A 19,772-nucleotide genomic window follows, 5' to 3' on the forward strand; every position below is an offset into this window, starting at 1 on the left:
ACGGGGGGCGGGCGGCCGGGCAGCGGGCCCCGCGCGGCCGCCGCCGGAAGGAGAGGGCAGCTCCGGGCTCGTGTGGGCGATTCCCGGAGAAATTCGGTGCGCAGGGCGGCGAGAGAGGACGAGCGGGGCGGCGGCCTGGCTTGCGCGTCTCCCCTGGGAAAGCCGGGTGCCGAGTCCGCTCTCCTCCCGTGGCTGGAGCTGCCGCCGGGGCTGGGGTCGGGGCGCGGGGCGGGGGGCGCGCGGGGGCCCCGAGGTTTGCAGCCGCCTGCCCCGGAGGCAGAGTCTTTTTGTCGGTGTGTTTACTTTATCAAAGTGCTGCACTTACAGTCTTCATTTTCGTCCTGGGTATCCTCTCCGGGCGAATGTAGTTTTCTTTTTAAAAGCGGAAGGAGAGTTTTGCTTGGAAGTGGCTTAGAGAAACTTGGCACCGAGGTGCAGAGAAGCGAGAGACTCGTGGTCGCTGAGGCCGAGTGTGGAATTTGCAGACACATGTGGGACATACACGCCTTGCATGCAGAAGTGTGTGACCTTATTCATGGAGAAACTTTGCAAGTGCTATCTGTGTTTATGGTCTGCAGCCTCAAGGTTCACAAGGCTTAAGATGCGAAACGACGCCTTCAGTAAGCCTGAATGTTGTCAGATACTGGGGAAAAGGATATTTGAATTGGAATATGCATTTGTAGGTTCCGCAGACCAAATTTTGCAGCAGGTGATCAGAGGCATCCTTGACTTGCATATTAGTACTTATCCCTCACTCCCTGAAATCTGAGAGGCTTGGAAAATTTTTGAGTAGCTGTCAATTTAAAATTTCATCCGAAAGCGTTGATTTGGAGTAACCTGTCACAACCAGGTGGTTTGCCAGTGACGTGTCTGCAAACTTAAGGAGTGCAAAGATCAGAAGCTAAGAGGGAAATTCTCAGCTCTTGTTTAAAAATATTTTGGCAGTTTTAATAGATAATATTAGATTGCATAGGAACAGAGGAACGGAATTTAAAATAGATTAGTCACGTAGGAAATGCTAGGATGTTTTGTTAGAAAAGTGTGCACGCAGTGAATTACCTTCTTAGATTTTCGCTTTTTTGAAAATTTCTCCTTGTAAAACATACCAAATTATGACATGTCATAATTTATGTGGGTTTTAATAAATATTGGAAGAGAGGATGCGTAGGATTTACTTTCTCTATTTTGGGTGGAGGCCGATATTTTCCTGAAGACCTCAAAGAGCTGCTTCTAATCTAAGTGCCAGTAAAAGTGGCTCTTAGATTCGAGGGTATCCTTTTTTCCTCCATTTTTTGATATTATTTGAGATATTTAATATTACCGTTTCATTAAATTTTAAAAATCGTTTTTCTTACAGGCAGTAACATGCATGTAAGGGTTCTCTTGAGAATTTATAGATGTCTGGCAAGGGCAGCCTTCTTCCTGTTTGGGTATTAAATTTTGGAAAATTAGATCTTGAAAGAAAATAATTTCAAGGAACCATTGGGAGATTCCTTGTTTTAATTTTATTATTTTTAGCATCTTGCACAAAAGTTAATATGCCATCCTGGTATTAGAAAAATTTCATTTTCCTTGGCTCTGGTGATTTCCTGTTATGTGTGAATGTATGAATAATAATAATGATAATAAAAACCTTGAGGCATCGTAGACTTTTATTTCGTTCTTCCTGCTAATTATGGATGTAATTAAAATGAGAAAAATCCTTAGGAATACTGCAGCTGATACAGGGAAATTTAGTGAGTTTGTATATCTAATAAATAATTTGATATATTTAGTAAAGACGTCTTATTTCAGAATTATTAATACGATTGAATAATCTAAGTTAAATTAATTTAAAATTTTCCTTTTTTGTGGCTACTAAAAAACATCCACTGCCCTATAGGAAAGTTAATAGATTTTCATTTCTCTTGTTATTTAGAGAATCGGTTAAAGCATTGGATATTTTCTTTTAATCACACTTTAAGAACGTATTGGTTTATTATTAAAGATTTTGAGAGTGCACTCTGGATGCTTTGAAAGAAGAAATGATATGTATTACAAAGTGGAGGAGACCTTTGAAGAATTTATTGAAGTGGGGGAAGCCTTTGAAGAATTTACTTTAAATATGTGAACTTTAAATATTTAAAGTAAAAGACGGTTGGATGGAAACAGAAGTATCTCAGGCTTTTCTGTGTGTTGACCTGGACTCTTTCCTAAGATTTAGGCCTGATCTATTCCATCGTATTAAGTCTGATTGTTTTCGTTGGTGCTATTCATGTGCTCTAATGGAAATGAAAGCTTTGCCTTTAAATTGACCTTAGATGTGAAGCTGTACTCTGGATACCACGGAACTGTGATATATTTTATGTTACTTTCATGGAAATGACCTTTTTATAATATGTTTGGAACAGTTCAAGATCCTGTTAATGTATAATCAACTTGGATATGTGTATTTTGTTGTGGAATTTATTAAATATATTAGGGAATAAAGAATACCCATTCCAGTGCAATGTCAGCTTCCTAGCCCCTTTGCTTTGGATTTAGTTTTCTCTTACCTGTTCTTTCATTGTTTTTAGTAGAATGAAGAATAGCACAGTTACTGTATTAAATGCAAATTTCCTTTCTCATCTGACATGTTCAATAACTAGCACAATAGTAGGATATACTCTTTTAAACTTAATATTGGAAGAAGTGGGAAATCAGAGAAGTTGATGTTGGGAAAAAGTAGTAATCCTTATCTTGTCGGAATCCTCATGGCTAAAATATGCCATCAAGCCTTCAAGTAGTTTGTCATTTCTCAATGCATTGTATTTAGGGGGCTGCACGTTAATTTGCACAGTATGTTAATTTAATAATTTTTAAAGAGAAATTTCTGAAAAAGTGGTAAAATTTATATACACTGCATGCATACTACATGCTCAGAGGGCAGTTAATGTTTGTCGAATGACTTGACCATTAATTGATTGAAGAATTTCCAGCCGTATTATATGAAATGCTAGTACTGGTATTGTAGTTAATGCATAGTTATTCTTTAATAGCGTAATAAATCTGATTTACTTTTTTCTAATTTTAATAAATAAATTTAAGTTGACACATTCGATATTTTCATTAAAAGCTTTAAGGGGTCTGTAAGAATTTTTTTTCCAGCTTCATTCAGAATTCGGAAAAGAATCAATAGGGGAGAACATTTGAAGTTTCCCGAATTACCATTAATTCATTAGAAGCTAATGTTTAATTTGTAGCTATGGCAGGAGTAAGATTCAAAAATATCTCGACTTAAGCTACATCACTGAGTGTTTACTAATAAACGCACTGAGGTGAATCGTTTGGCACTTGAAACACGTACACAGGCGATGGTCCTTAGGCCAGCGCTGCAATCTGAAGTAACCCATGATGTAACTGAGCTACATTGTTTTAGCTTGAATTCTAGGACTAGCGCAAAAGTGAGAAGAAGTCATGTCGTAGGCTTAAGGCCCATCCTTCCTTAAGCCAAATTCTGGCTTTTCATAAACCTTTCCAGTTTCAGCCTGTAGTGTGCCCATTGCACCCTTCTCCCCAGCCTGGCCCATATCCCTTCAAGCTTACACTCTCCCTAACTTGGCGGTGCTTCAGAGGCTGTAAATGCGGCCTCTGCCCTCAGGTTTCCTACTTCCTTCCTTGCCTTTCCCATCCCTATCTTTCATTCTCTTCTTGTGCACCAGAGCTCATCTAGCTGTTAAGAGGAAAACAGTCCGGTGGAACTAATTCACCTCAATCTGTAAATGACTCATGAGCTCTTAACCTTTCCCAAGTTTTTTCACATTTTTTTGTAAGTCTATCAGAGGTTGCTCTTAGCTTAGATAATTTTAAAGTAGAAATTTCAGGCTATGTTGGGAAGAAGGACTTTATAGTTCTCTGCACAAATAAGTCAAATCTTACTGGAATTTTGCCCTTGGTTTCTCCCACTCCTGGAAGAGTCTCTCTTTGGAATGCCATAGACTTCATAAAGTGTGTGTATACATATGTCCTCTATATATGTCCGGACATATTTATGCATTCTTCCTACATCATGAAGAGGAGGATTCAAAAGTAATGATTATGAATCCATTTGAATACAGTGAACATTTATGAGATACATATTTGTTATTTGGGGATAACTTATACTACATTTTAATTCATAGGAACAGAGAGGGGAAAGACCCAGCATCTCTCATGACTGAAACTGACTTCTTAAAATGCTGGTGTTGGGGCTGGACTAACACGTGATGTCTGTTATAACACTAAGCATGCGTGGTTCCTTGTTTGGGAGCGCACCCTTTGATCTCTTGGGAAAATAGCCATGTTACGGGATTCTGCCTGTAAATACAGCCTTATAAGAAAGAGGAAGTGTTGAGGCTGAGAGAATGAAAAGGACTGCAGGTAAAGTAGCAGGGTATGCTGTTACTAGAGTGGTAATTCACTGGGACACCAATTTACACACAGGGTGTCCCTTTTGGAATATGAAAGGAGGCTGCCGATCAGATTCTGACTCAAACGCTGGGTTTCATTCAACAGCAGCCTTTATAGAGATGGTATTCTACCCTGAACACTTTGCTAGGAATACAGGGAGTTAAAAGATGAATGAGACCTAGTCCTTACCCTCAGGCAGCTTGTAACCTGTTCTGCAGAGCCAGGTAAGGCTGCTTCTCTGTGCAGTGGCTCCTTATGTGTAACGCTGCATAGCATTATCACAGTGTTTACGTGTCCGCTTACTTGTCTGTCTCCTCCCTCTTCACTGATTCTCCGTGAAGGACCGTCTTTCCTCTGTATCCCTGGGACTGGCTCAGGAACTGGTGTCTTTGAATAAGTCGGGGAAAAGAATGAGAGAGAAAGTATTGTGGGGTTTAGAGAAGGGAGAGACGTCTCCAGCCAGGGAGTATGCGAAAGGCCTTATGGGAAAGGCCATGGAGGTAGCGGGGAGGACGGTGTCTGGCCCAGGGGAAGGGAAGCGGGAGGCGCATTTGAGGATTGCCCAGCATGTCTGTTTGGCAGGAGCACAGGTGCATGTTAGGGACTAGAGAAAAGGCTGGAAGGACAGGTTTGGGTCTGGAGTGCCTATATGAGGAGTTTGGGTTTCCTTTTCTATGCAGTGGGGAAATTTGCCCAGGTGGGTAAAGAGCCATACCTGTACTGTTAGGACAATGAGGTTGGCGCTGCAGTGTGGGACGTTTTGGAGGGGAGAAAGTTGTTTTCATACTTGGGGCAGGAAGCAAGGAAAACTAGAATTAGGTGTGTTTGAGGGGGAGAAAGAAGACGTGTGGTGATGTGGCCTGGCTTAGGAACATGGAGATTTGAGGAAGGAAGAGGAAAACGCAAAGATGGAGTCCCTACGTTTATGAATCCAGGAAAGTGGGAGAAATGAGAGAGTTGGGAAGAATAGGTTTGGGAATCTGGAAGAAGGGAGGAACATGAGATACCATACTTGCTTTTGGACTTATCAAATTTGAGATTTTGAAACCCCCAGGTGGTAGTTGAAATGCTGATTTATCAGAAAAAAAGATTTGGGCTGATGCGTCTCAAACTTTTCAGGTATGGAGATCACTTTTTAAGTAAAAGAATTGCAAATATTCCTTGATAATTTTACTTTTAGTATTTGTTGATTGAGAGTACATATATTGACAAAAACTATGAATTAAGTTAGACTTTTAAATGGCTTTATATTTTATTAAGTCACAAAGTTTTACTTTACTTCCATTTGCAAAGTGGCCGTGTGTGAGAGGCATCTTCTTCACTCGGTAGCCAGTGCTTGCTGTGTGTTTGGATTTAAGAACTGTGTGCAGTAACCGTGTGGCCCCTGGGCCGTTAGCTCCTGATCCAGGCTGCAGAGCGATGTGGAGGTCAGTCTGCCCGAGGTGGTCGCTGAAGCCAGGGAGTAGATGAGCTCATCAAGAGAGAATGTGGAAAAACAATAGAAAAGAGATCCGATATAAACCTTTGGGGAATTCTTGCGCTTAGGATATAAGGGGAGGTGAAGAGCATTTCAAGGAGTGATGTCAAGCTGCAGGAGGTTCAAGAGAGGCCAGTGATACCTGGAGGGTTTTGTGAGGGTCGCAGAGCCAGAAGGCAGGCTGAAGCTTCTTGGAAGAGCTTGAAGCAGGTTTGAAAGAATGGTTCTTTTCCCTCGGGACCATTACAGGCCTCTGACGGACCCTAAATCCCCACATCCCAGCTTGGAGAATGTCAGGGAGGTTGTTTCCCACAGCCGGATTAAGTGCTTCCTTGCGGTTCAAGGAGGAAGCAGGAGTTGACCAGTGAAGCTTTCTGGACCAGACAGGCGCCTTATTTCACTTTGCATAGTTTGAATCCAGCAGATGACTGATCCTCCCTAAGGAGCCAAAGTGAGGTTTTTTTTAAGGTTCTGGAACAAATCATTACCGTTTAAAATAGATCAGTGAATAACAAACAACAACAAATGGCCTTAAACGAATCCATTGTTGTTTAATTCCTCTTCCTCTTGAACGAGGCTGAGGAGCATTCAAGCTGGTGCAAGTGGAGGTTTGCGGCCCGCAGGCTGCAGGCCTTTGGTTTAGCTGAGCACCTGAGAATGAGTGACTGGTTTCTCTTAACAGTGGAATTCATAAAAAGGTCAGACGCAGCGCGGTGGTTCCAGCATTTCTTGAAAAGGCCAGGTAACAGTGGTTTTCAGCTGAGGAGATTTACTGTACTCTCAGCTACCTGGATGTAGCGTTGGGCTAGGATCCTTTTTATATTGACTTCAGATCGGAGAGATGCAGAGAGAAGCTTTCTCGTGACTTAGTTGACCTTCACGTTGAAGCATGAATAGAAACAGAATTTGTAAAAACAGAAAATCTCATCTTAGAAAAATTTTCTTTTAGATCAAGTTAATGTATGAAGTGGTGGGTGTTTAAAGTATCGCAATAGGCTTTTGTGGGAAAATGAAACATTCTCCTAAAGCGAAAGCTTAGGGACAAAGCTCCTTTCCCCCCAGGGAGTGTGGGCCTTCAGAAAGCCCGCGTGGCCTCTGGATAGTTCACCTCTTTATCTTTCATCCGGTGTCTCGCCTTTGGAAACATACACTTGGTCCTGTCAGTCCTGACAGAGATACTATATTCATAACTACTTCTTTCTTACCAGTTCATAAGGGCTTTCTCGTAGGAACGAGGGGGTTTCCTTTCTTTCTGGGTAAAGGTGAGAAAGAATAAAAGTTGAAAATTAATATTTTTTAAAATCATTGCCTTATCTCAGAAGAATAAAATGTAAGGTTGTATTTAGTTGCCATTTTCTTAAGTTTCTCTTTCATATTTGTGTAACAGTCTTTTTTTCTTATTGCTCATAAAAACATTCAGACACTATTCATCTAGATTTTCTCTTGTCATCTTCCCTCTATTCCATAATTTGGGGAGTACATGCGGTGAAATAATTGATGACACCATTCTCCTTGCAAGGTTACAGTCCTATAAAAGAGATGGTGTCTGTGTGTACATGTATATTTATATGTGTATATACGTATTTTTTGGTGTACTCTTGAGTTGAAAGCCTGTGGAGTTATTGAATTAGGTGTATGACGGGAAAGTAAGTTTCATTTCTTCCACCTCAGACACTTTCTAGAAGCCCTTTTATTTGGTATAATGTAATTCAATACAGACGTTACCTTGTGTCTGTAACTCCTGAGAGCTGTGTTTTTGTGGGTTAGTGTCCAGCGGGATGATGGCCTCCCTGGAGAGTCCCTCCTGGGGTGGAAGAACCCTCCTGGGGTGATGTTGAAGATGCAGGATGTTTTTATCCAGAACGGAGGTGGCATGAAGATGAAAGTGGACGAGTCAAGAACCAAGATGACCCCAGAACATGTAGGAGTTCGTGGTGCCCAGAGGGTGTGCTAAATAGTGTCTAGTGTCGTTTGCCAGATTTGCCAACTCATGGGAGTCTCCTGGGATGCAGCTCTGGGACCTGGGAAACTGTTTTCCAGAAGCACCTCAGAAGAAGTTACTGGGACCCCAGTTCAATCTTTTGTCTGTCTCTTGGAAGTCACCTGACATTACCCTTGTAAGATAAAGAGCCATAAAATTTGAGGAGGTCACTAGTTGATCAAAGCGGATTGTGGATAATCCAGAGGTTCCAGGAGCTGGCCCTGGAGTCAGTCCTTAGGGTGGTGGGGAGATGCATTCTCCTTGGGTGGGATGAATGAGACTAGAATTCTGTGCAGCCTTCTGGTTGATGGCAAAAAGCAAAAGTCCCGGATTTGGTGACCTGGTCTTCAGGAGGTTCCTAAGATTCCTCTGCTTGCATCATCTCCCGGTTAATAATTGCTCCCTGCTAGTTTGAGTTGAGAGTGAAGCTTCCATTTTCCTCTGATGTATGTATTTTTTTGGCCTTCTGTAATTTTCTCGGTAGAGGGCTGCAGGGTCCTTTCAGTCTTAAGAGTGCATTGATTACAACAAGTTTGTTTGTTTCTCTTAAATAGAAGTCCTTGGCCAGCTCCTCTTTATATGTGGGAGGTCTCCAGGCAACTGTGTAATAACTTCTGAAGGCTGCTAAGAGGTCAAGAAGGACTTTGCTGGGTCTTGTTCTGTCTTTTTAAAGGCAGGCCTCTCTGTCTTGCTTGGCTCCTAAAAGTCTCTTTCTTCCTTGCTCTGTCTTTGGCCCTCGGCTGCTGCTTTGGAGGGCTCCCCCACCCTCTCTGGTTTCACCCTGTAGCTCCAGCCCTTACACACTTTGGCTCCAGTCTATTTGGAACGCAGGGCAGTTCGACTTAAGCGTTCTGCCTTGCAGTGTGTTCAAGCACCGTGTGTTTGACAGGGAGCCCCATCCTCCTGATTTTTCTGTATCCCCGATGCCTATCACAGTTCTAGACTCTCAAACGTGTAATCCCATAGTCATCGCTGTCTTCTCTTCCTGGACCCACAGAAAGTGTCAATACGGTAACTCTTTCCTCTCCTCACCTCTTAGACCTAAGTGATGAGCAGGTCTTGTCATTTATTTGCTTGAATTTTTCCTGCCTCTTTTTTTCTTGGTTCCTAAATATACCACCTTCTGTCTTCTCACCTCCAATTCATACTGAAATCTATCTTCCTCTGCCTGCCAGACTAATCTTGGCAACTTTTCTGTATAAAATGGGAATAAGTGTACCTATGTCGCAGGGCCTTTGTGAGGATTAGACTTAAAGTGTTTATCATACTGTCTTACACAAAATAAGTGTTCCGCGAATGGTGGCATCGTACATGCCATACCTCCTCCTGAATTTGACTGTCCTTCATGTCACCTGTGTGTGCAAACTGTGGAGGCAGTAAAGGGAATAGTCAAAAATATGGGACCAAGAGTCTTGTGAACCTTGCTGAGTCCCCAGACTCCTGCGTAACTAGTTGTGAGATCTCAGGCAGATCTTCTTTGAGCCTTTATATTTTTCTCTTTAAAATGGAACCAGTTATGCTGACCATTAGGGTTACTGGGAGTGTAAAATGAGATAACACGTGTAGAGAGAGTGCTTCCTTGACACTCTTTTGCTCTGCAAATGCTCCGTGTTTTTGTTCTTCCCACACTGTGTTCTTAAACCCTGTCCTGTCTCACAAACAGGTTTAAGAGGGTTGGAGCCAGTAGATGAGTGTTTCCTGTCTTCTCTTTGCAGGTTAAGCCCATCCACAGTAATGGCCGCAGCCTTACCCAGGACCCTGGGGGAGTTGCAGCTGTACAGAATATTACAAAAAGCCAATCTGCTTTCTTATTTTGATGCCTTTATCCAGCAAGGCGGCGATGATGTCCAGCAGCTCTGTGAAGCTGGAGAAGAGGAGTTCTTGGAAATCATGGCACTCGTAGGCATGGCTAGCAAGCCCCTTCATGTTAGAAGGCTCCAGAAGGCTTTGAGAGACTGGGTCACAAACCCTGGCCTTTTCAATCAGCCGCTGACTTCCCTGCCTGTTAGTAGCATTCCCATCTATAAGTTACCTGAGGGATCCCCGACGTGGCTGGGAATAACCTGCAGCAGTTATGAAAGGAATAGCAATGCCCGGGACCCGCACTTAAAACTCCCCAAATGCGCCGCCGCCCCCTGCGTGCAGAGCTTGGCCCAGGGCAAGTCAGACGCGGGGAGCCTGGCGCTGCAGGCCGTGGGCGAGTCCAGACTCTGGCAGAGCCACCACGCCACCGAGAGCGAGCACAGCCTCTCACCGGCCGACCTGGGCTCCCCCGCGTCCCCGAAGGAAAGCAGCGAGGCGCTGGACGCGGCCGCCGCGCTCTCGGTGGCCGAGTGCGTGGAGCGCATGGCCCCCACGCTCCCCAAAAGTGACTTGAGCGAAGTGAAGGAGCTGCTGAAAACCAACAAGAAGTTGGCCAAAATGATCGGTCACATCTTTGAGATGAGCGATGATGATCCGCACAAAGAGGAGGAGATTCGAAAATACAGTGCCATCTACGGCAGGTTTGACTCGAAGAGGAAGGACGGGAAACACCTCACCCTTCATGAGGTAGGAAGCCCACCTTGGTCTTCGCAGGCGCCGGGCGCCTTGTGTGCCTGAGAGATGTTTGGTAATCGTCTGAGGCAAAGGGGAGGTACACTCCCGCCCAGCAGTGTTGGAGACATTTAGGGGTCGCTCATCAGGCCACCCTGTGGCGGTGTCCCACATACAAAGTAGAGGAAGACTGACACAGATGTCGGCTTAGGGACCATCTTCCTCAAGCAAAAAGAGGAAGATTGGCAACAGATGTTGGCTCAGGACCACTCGTCCTCACCAAAAAAAAAAAAAAAGAAGAAGAAAGAAAGAAACCCAACATTTAGGTGTTAGCAAAATATAGCTCTTGTGAATAGACCAGATTTATTGTGTTAGGGTATTTTTATGTTGAACTCAAACACATTGAGTTTTGGAACTACAGTGTAGAGTGACTTTGAGAAAAATGTCAGAATTTAAACAGTGAAAGTGTAAAGTCATCCTATTTATAAGGCAGTTTGTTTTTTAATTAAGAAATAAAAGGATTTTAAATGTAACTATTCATTTAAAAAACATTTTAGTAGACTTTTTTTTAAAAAAACCCACTTTGGAGAAATAACCAGAACTTTAATTTTCAGTTAGCATAGAAAACAAAATTATATTAGATAAATGTTGGAAGAATTATTATAGCTTTGGTTTCATTTGGAATTATTTATACTGTTTTGGTTTGACCTTAGGCTTTAAAAAGTCTCATTGTTTTATCTTCATAGCACTTTATCCAGAGATATTCTGCTTAAGTATAAGAATGCATATGTATCTCTTACATTTACTCCCTTTCTGTTTGCATCCATCTGGCCAACTCGTCATCTTTAAGGTTTAGCTCAAGCATAAGCTTAAATCTTTTTTGATATGTTTTCCCCCAAGTAGAGTGACATTTCCTTTCCTTTCTGTTTTTATCCGTACGTACACTAGTGTCAAGGTGACTTCAACACTTTATTGTACTTATGTGTATACCGGTCTGTCCCTCCCAGTATGCTTTGGATTTCTTCAAGGCAGAGATAATGTCGCATTCATTTTCATATCCTCAGAGTCTAATGTGCCCGGTAAATGCTTGGAAAATAAATGCATTTTCAAAAGCTAAAAAGACTATTTCATAGCTAAATTTTTTGTAGCCATTATCCTTTAGAAGAAAGGAATAAATCCTCTGAAAAATTGTTCATTTGAATGCAGTATTTCATATTTCACGTTGGAAACATTATATCATCCCCCCAGACTTGTACTTTAACACGAAAAAGAATGTGTACTTATTGCAAAAGCATGCAGTCGTTACAAAAGAATGTAAAGTAATGGAATCTGTAAACTTTCAGACACTTTTCTTTTTTTCTTTTCTTTCCTTTTTGTGAGGAAGATTGGCCCTGAGTTAACATCTGTTGTCAATCTTCCTCTTTTTGCTTGAGGAAGATTGTCTCTGAGCTAACATCTACGCCAGTCTTACACCACTTTATATATGGGACACTGCCACAGAATGGCCTGAAGAATGATGTGTAGGTCTGTGCCCGCGATCCCAACCTGTGAATCCTGGGCTGCTGAAGCCGAGAGCACAAACCCAACCATTACGCCACTGGACCGGCCCCCAGATGCTTTTCTTTACATATACAAATATGGGATCTATTTTGTACACTGTGCTCCAAATTCCTTTTTTTTAAAAACCTAATGTAACAATATACTATTAGATATCTTTTCAAGTCAGTACACATAGAGCTGCCTTGTTCATTTATGGGTTGCATTGTATTCCATGGTATGAATGTGCTTTTTATCTTAACCACTCACTTTTTGATGTCACTTAGGTTGTTTCCATTTTTTTGATATTGTACATGGTGGTGTGTGAACATTATACACCCACACCTTTACAGACTTGGGCATGTTTTTCTACAGAATTGTTTCCAACATGTAAAATAACGGCATCAAAAAATATGTAGATTTACTATTTTATAGGTACTGCTTTATTGCCTTATAAAAAAGCTGCAACAGTTGACACTTCCGCTATCATTATATGCAAGTGTCCATTTCTCCAAACTCTTGCTAATATTGCATTTGTCATTATTTTTAGTCTTTGCCAGTCTAATCAATGAAAAATTTTCATTGCCCAAATTTACTTTCCTTAGTGAAGATGAGTATCTTTCCATATGTTTAATAGGCATCCAGTTTTATGTTCATATACTTGGTTTTCATGTTGAGGTTGTTTGTCTTACTTTTAAAAAATTAACTGGTAAGAACTTTTTTATTTTTAAGGACATTAACCTTTTGTCTTATGTTGTAAACATTTTCCCAGACTGTCATTTGTCCTTTGACCTTTGAGACTGTTTTGCCCTGAGGAGGTTTAATGTGGAAGTAGTAATATGCATTGATCTTATCCTGTGTGATTTCATTAGTGTGATTCTCTGTTGCTTCACAATATAGAGTTATTTTAGTTACCACAGCTAAATAATCTGTTGTGGTATCTGGAAAGGCACGTGCCCTTTCAATAGTCTTGTTTTGCAGCTTCTGTTTTTTTAGGTAATCTTATGCATTTCTCCTGCCAAATGAAATTTTTAATACATTTGTCAAATTTCTCCAAAATTTTTGTTGGTATTTTGATTAGAAATGCCTTGAAGGTATAGATTAATTTGGAGAAAATTGACATATTTACAATAATGAGACCTCCCATACAGTAATATAGCCTATGTATTTGCTTCTTTAGATCTTTTCTGTCCCTCGGTAATTCTGTAGTTCTTTATTCACATGGGTTTTGCACATTTCTTGTTAAGTCAGATACCATGTATAATATAGTCATGCATTGCTTAATGACTGGGAATCATTCTAAAAAAGGCATCATTAGGTGATTCTGTTGTGCCAACTCATAGAGTGTACTCATGCAAACCTAGACGGTATAGTCTACTGCACACCTGGGCCATATGGTGCTAATCTTACGGGAGCACCATTGTATTTGTGGTCCACTGTTGACCAAGACGGTGTGATGCAGTGCACGACTGTATTTTATGTGCCTATGTTGTATATATATTTATAAAATTTAATTTATTTACTAAATTTGTTTATGTAGGATATAGAAATATATGACATAAAATATATGACAATTGTAAATGAAATTTTTTTCCCACTTTTTAAAATTATCACTGACTGACTTTTGTATATTAATCTTGTTTTCAGCAATTTCACTGTCTGACCTTTTGGAATAAATGATTTTAGATATAAGTGGGTAGTGGAGCTTAAGATCAGAGAATTGGTCAGCAAAGTTGCTTAACTGCAGTGGGTCTGTGATTTTATCTATTTGGGGCATATCTCTGCAGTCGTTACGTGTTATTGCTGTACAGTAGCTGGCTCACTAGCACTTGTGGGTAGGTCTGGAAAATGCACTTAGCTTTATAATTCAGATACACTTTGAGACTTTCATTGCCTGTGAACCAACAGAGGAATCTACTAAAAGGCTACTATGGTTGTCTTTAGTGGAAAACAGAGGGCATAACATGTTGGCAGTTTTAGTTTCCTGCTTTAACCCGGTGTACATATAATTTTTAAAACATAGTAGATGAAACACAAAGTTGAGTCAGAAGACCTGTATTTTTATCAAAGCAAAAGTATGTTAAAGAGATGGCTTGAATAAACCCAATCAAGTTGACTTTTTAAAAAAAATCCTACCCTGCTTTAAAAAAAATCTAAAATGAATTATTTTACACTTGGCTTTTGCTAAGGGGCTCTTTGCTTCTTTGGAAAAATAGGTACAGATGGTATTTAAGAAATGAGACCGCTGTGGATTTCCCAAAATAAGGGAACACCCAAAATGAATGCTGGCAGGTTGCGATGTGGGGGCGGGGGCTTTGGGAAATGTGGCCTGTGTTTTTGAAACTTAGACCACTTGTTACTTGTAACTCAGGAATGTGAATCTGGTCTGATATAAGCTTTCTTCAGACTAGTATAATTTGTCCTCAATTTCCAAATAAGGAACTCTATGACTTATTCTTAATTCACCTTTGGTAGTATTTCTGAGAATTTTCTTCGTATAAACCGTATGGACTCTGTTCTTTTTAACCTTTCAAGACATACAGCTGTATGGCGGTCACACATGGATGAAAATCAGGAAGTATTTACACCTGAAAAAAATTTTTCAGCTCTCACGAGTACATAAAAATCTCCTTCTGGTATGCATTTTTATACTTGTTTTCACATGTACTGTACATCATACAGTAAAGAATTAGGGAGTGAATCATTGTTTTAAATACTTCTTTTTAAGCTCAAGAATCAGTGATGGTCTTAGGACCTACCTAGGTGTGGCCTGGTTTATAGCAAGTGGAGGAAGTAAGTAAACCAGTCAGAGAGAATATTGTATTTTATGCTTTTAACAAAATTGGAAACTTAGAATTTTTGAAAAGCTACCATGGTGCTGCAGTGAGCGACTACTGTTTTGGAGTATTTGTATCATTTTCTTTTTTAAGTATATCGTAATAGTTATTTAATTATTAGCAACTGAGAACGTGAAATCTAGAAGACACTGACAGAAAATACACTTTGAGGGGGAAGCTTGATGAGTTGGCTTATTACAACCTGGGGCGAGCTGTAGTTTTTTCTCCAGCCTCAGTGTTTCTGCCAGAAGGCTCCCTATGGGCCTGGAGAGTTCAATCTACTCTTTCGGTCTGTTGGAGCCTGAATTCAATAACAAAGAATGTGTTATGTTTGTTTTTCTTGGTTTCTGGTAGGATGATGGAAAGAATACGAGAACATTGTTTTCAGTTTACGTTGAAAAGTTATTTTCTGTGGTTGTGCATAAACTGGTACCTCTGAAATGTTGTCAGTTAAAATATCTCACTGACAATCAGAAATTCTCCATACTAGTTTAGATTTATGAGTACAAAAAAGAAACAGCTACGTGAAAAGCAACTTGAGAAGGGTCTTCAAGGTCACAGTAGCTACTGTTAAGCTGAAATTGAAGTTACTTTATTTAGGAAATCATTCTTTAAAGTATATTTTACTTTTGGCTCCGGTAACATTGTGCCTTTCAAAAGCACTTAGGGAAGAAATTGATCTATTGATCATTCTTTAGCAAGAGGGGAGAAAGTTAAAAATAAATTCCTCCTAGTATGCTTTCATATTCAGCTGTGGGTTTACATAGGAAGCCTGGGCTTATAACCTTGTTGTCAGTAGCCAAGTTATTTGTCTGAGAACAGGCCAATGTAAATTGCAGTCAGAAATCTGGAGAGAAGGAAGTTAGATATCTAATCTATATCACACCATATACTGTAAACCATAACACATTCTAGATGGATTAAATACTTAAGTGGAAAAAGAAAACTCTTAGACTAAATCATAGAAGAACATTTATGTATTATTAGAGTGAGAAGGGAGTTTCTATGCATGGCACCCAAGACAAAAACTGTAAGACTAATGACAAACTTTAAAAAAAAAACCAAACCACTACATATAGTGAAGAGTTAATGCTCTTAATACAGAAAGAATTCCTAAAGTCTCTAAGAAACAAAGTAGTGCAATAGAAGAAACAAGCAACTGCCACGAGCAAGCAGATTTTAAAATAAGTCAAAAACATAAGAAAAAGGTTGTTTTATAGTCAAAGAACTGCAAATTATAGCCAGATATCATTGAAAACATGTCAAATTAGTAAAGATATTTTAAAAGATAATTAGTGTTGGTCAAGATTCTGGGAAAAGGACTCTCTATGTAATTGTTGGTAGTGTTACGTTTTGGAGCAACTTTTCTGGAGAGTAATTTGATGAAATATATAAATCTCTTAAAATTTATTCTGTGAACTAACAAGTCTATTTGTAGGAATTTATTCCAAGGAAATAATTGAATATGCATGCAAAGGTGCACATTTAAGAATGTTCTTTGCAGCTTTCTTTGTAGTACATGAAAAACTGGGGGTAGTTTAATCTCCAGAGTGAGGTTGATGTAAATAATGTATTGTCCTTTCCTGCAATGGAATATTACATGTCTAAATAGTAACAATGGTGTTGTAAAGAATGTTTAAATTCACTTGTCAGTCAGCACATATTTATGGGGCATCCAACCCAGGCCAGATCCTGATGTAAACAGGCTAAGTCTCTACCTTCATACATGATAAAAGTAAAAAGTACAGTGTACTATGTGGAAAAGACATTACAAATCTGTATTCACATATAAGTTTATATGTATATGTACACAGCAAAGTATTAGAATAACATACATGGAAATGTTAATTGTCATTCTGGATGGAAGGATTGCATGCTGCATTTATTTTCTTCCTTTGCTTCTCTGTATTTTCAAAAATTCTAAATAAGAAAAATTATTGTGGGAGGCTGGCCCTGTTACCTAGTGATAAGTTCAGCACAGTCTGCTTTGGCAGCCTGGGTTCAGTTCCCAGGTGTGGACCTACACTACTTGTTGGCGGCCATGCTGAGGCAGTGACCCACATACAAAATAGAGGAAGATTGGCAACAGATGTTAGCGCAGGGCCAATCTTTCTCAGCCAAAAAAAAAAAAAGTGAATATGTTTGTGTATTTACTTTGCCTCACTCCAAAAGAATAAGGAAAGTTGCAGACAATAAATTGGTTTAAAAGAAAAATAATTATGAGTAAAGTGAGATGCCTGGGTTGAGAGAAAGAGTGAATGCCTGTATCCTTATGAGAGGAGAACAGGAGCTCACACTAACAACAGCTTGTGCCAGGTTTGCTCCTCATTCACATCTTGTTAGAGTCCATCAAGGTAGTGATGTTACCCCATTTTGCCTCTGAGAAAACTGAGGCTCCGAGAGATTTTTACACGTCCAGAGTCACACAGCTGGTAAGCGTGAAGCAAGACGCATCTTGGGTCTGTCTGCAGTCAGATCCCATTATCTGGCCCCCCTCAGTCATGCCTTGAATGAGTATGTTTCTTGCTTTTTTAGGAAGTTTGTTTCATAGACTTCTTGGCAGTTTCCTGCATCTATTTAAATTTACGAAATTATGTGAAAAAACATCTTCTAGTTTATGAAACAATTATAGTTTTTGAGTTTAGGATAACTTTCTATTTTAAATTTTAATACAAGGTGTCTGGTCAGCTGGCAACATGATATTGGCCATATTTACCACTTAGATCAAAGAGTAGAATTAAGTGAATCTTAGCGTTATAGTCACTCCAAGACCTTGATTTTCCATTATAACTCTAATTTGTGTAACTCTATTTTTTACTAAGTGGTTTGATAAATATTTAACTAAAATAATTTAATTTTTATTCCTTTCTAAGACTTTTCATGTCCATTCACATTGGAAAAAAAAAAAACCAACCTGTCAGACTATGTATACTCACTTTTAGGCACAGGAATATTATCACCATGTCATATAATGAGGTCCCTTAGTTTTTCATTAGAAAAATGAGATGTAGAACATTTTTTACTTTTATTTTTATTTTGCTTATTTTCCATAAACTCTCATACCTAAGCAAAAATAAATAAAACATATAAATAAATAAAACCCAGATGACTATTTTGATTAGTTTGAGTTCTGAGAGGTGGCAGATGACTTGGTGTTCTTCTGAAATTCAGCATTAGAACTAATTAGGAATAAAGACCATCCTGATTTTTATAAATTATGATTTCATTATATAATTATGTGACGTTTTCGTATTCTTAAGTGACATTTTACATATTAATGGAATAGAAATGTTTAGAATTTTCTAAACTTTGTTTTGCCTATGCAGCTCACAGTTAATGAAGCGGCTGCCCAGCTCTGTGTGAAGGATAACGCCCTGCTGACGAGAAGAGATGAACTGTTTGCCCTGGCCAGGCAGATTTCTCGAGAAGTCACCTATAAATATACTTACAGAGCCACCAAGTAAGTGTTGAACTAATTGGCAGTGTTTTTTGGGTTGCCAGATAGAAGCAGAGCTTGAAACACCATCCGCTGATAGAATATAAGCATTTCTGAGAAAGTAGGAGTGTGCTTGTAGTTCTATAAAATTAAACAGCGAAATGACTTTTCAAAACATGATTGCCAAAGTGGTTTTGTTGTTTTGTTTAATTCTCTTTGGTCTGTCTGTCTCTTGAAAGACAGCTCCCCGCACTGTGACATTGTTCTGGGAGCGGTTTTCGACGTTTCGTCTCTCACTCAGATGCTTTGGTTTTGAGTGTGACGACAGGATTTAGTCAGTCAGCGTTTCGAGACGTATTTGCACACCCACTAATGGCACGAACTTGTTGAACTCTCGGAGGAAGCAAAGTGGTTCCTCTTGCAAGGTGTTTGCAGTCTAATCAGATTAGCTGAATAGATAAAAAGACTCCATGGACCAGGATTTAAGGGAAAATTGGAAGATAATTTTATTACTAGCAAGTAGAGTATGGAACATGCATTGGAAATAAAAAACTTCATGTTGAAAAGCAATGGTGGTTTTAAAATATAATGTAGACACACCGTATTATTCTTCATCTTATCCTCACTTGACCCCTAAGCGTTGTCTACAGGTGTAACGATTTTGATTTTGCTCACTTGGTTCCACATGGGCCCTGATGTCCAGCGCACTGTCGGGCGGGCTTGCCGCTGCTTCTCTGAGTGGGTGCCGACGGCAGCTTGCCTTAGAGTAATCGAGTGTGTGTTGAACAGCGACATCCTGCGTGCCCTCCCCAGCCCGAATCAGTCAGTCTCTGGGGATGGAATCTCGAAGTACAAACTTTCCTGAGCATCCCAGGGAACTCTTGGGCACATTCAAGTTTGAAAACCACCATGATAGGCATTTGCTGTCACTCCCATTATTGTCCCCAACGCATAGGAGCTTCCTTTTCTACCCTACCCCCAAAGCCCACATATTTACAAACTGACAAGCAAAATTACGCAGACTAAATGAACAGGGTGAGAAGACGCAGCAGTATTATAGGATTATTTACAGAGGTGGTTTTTTTTGGCTAATCAAGAGCTCATTTAGTGATTTTTTTTTGTTTTCTTCACTGTATTATACAAAATTTTATTTAAATATTTTTCTTTGATCAAGGTAATACATGTACATGATTTAAGAAACAGCACACAAGGCTTGTAGTGAAACTCAGCAGTTCCCCTGCTCCCCCACCACACCCCAGAGGCACTGCTTTCAACAATTTTTGGCTATTTCTTGTAGTATTTACTTTTATATTTCTTTTTTAAGTTAAGCATATTTTAAAATACATAACCCTTTTACATAATATAGGAGCCAAAGCTACGTAAATAGGTTGTACAAAAAAGTTGCACTCCCATTCCTGCCTCTTTTTACCCTGTTTCTCTCCTCAATGTAAGTAGCTTTATTAGTTTCTTTTTCATCCTTTCAGTGTTTGTTTACGCACACGCAAACAAATATAAATATATTTTCATCTGTTTTTCAAAAGATAATAGGTAGCGTATGTCTAC

General features: G+C 39.8%; 1 protein-coding gene across 3 annotated transcripts in view; it reads left to right on the forward strand.

Annotated features, from left to right (window-relative positions):
* Positions 1–19,772, forward strand: part of LOC124238030 (NGFI-A-binding protein 1) — a 43,634-nt gene that overhangs the window by 5,219 nt on the left and 18,643 nt on the right. For 2 of the 3 annotated variants that reach the window (XM_046658431.1, XM_046658432.1), the window contains exons 2-3: positions 9,581–10,415; positions 18,100–18,233. In XM_046658431.1, coding sequence (XP_046514387.1) covers positions 9,600–10,415; positions 18,100–18,233 — 950 coding nt within the window. In that variant the 5' untranslated portion in view covers positions 9,581–9,599. The remainder of the gene's footprint in view (positions 1–9,580; positions 10,416–18,099; positions 18,234–19,772) is intronic. The other variant, XM_046658434.1, reaches the window with a different exon arrangement.

This window comes from Equus quagga, chromosome 4 (assembly GCF_021613505.1).
Source record: "Equus quagga isolate Etosha38 chromosome 4, UCLA_HA_Equagga_1.0, whole genome shotgun sequence".
Classification (NCBI taxonomy): Eukaryota; Metazoa; Chordata; class Mammalia; order Perissodactyla; family Equidae; genus Equus; species Equus quagga.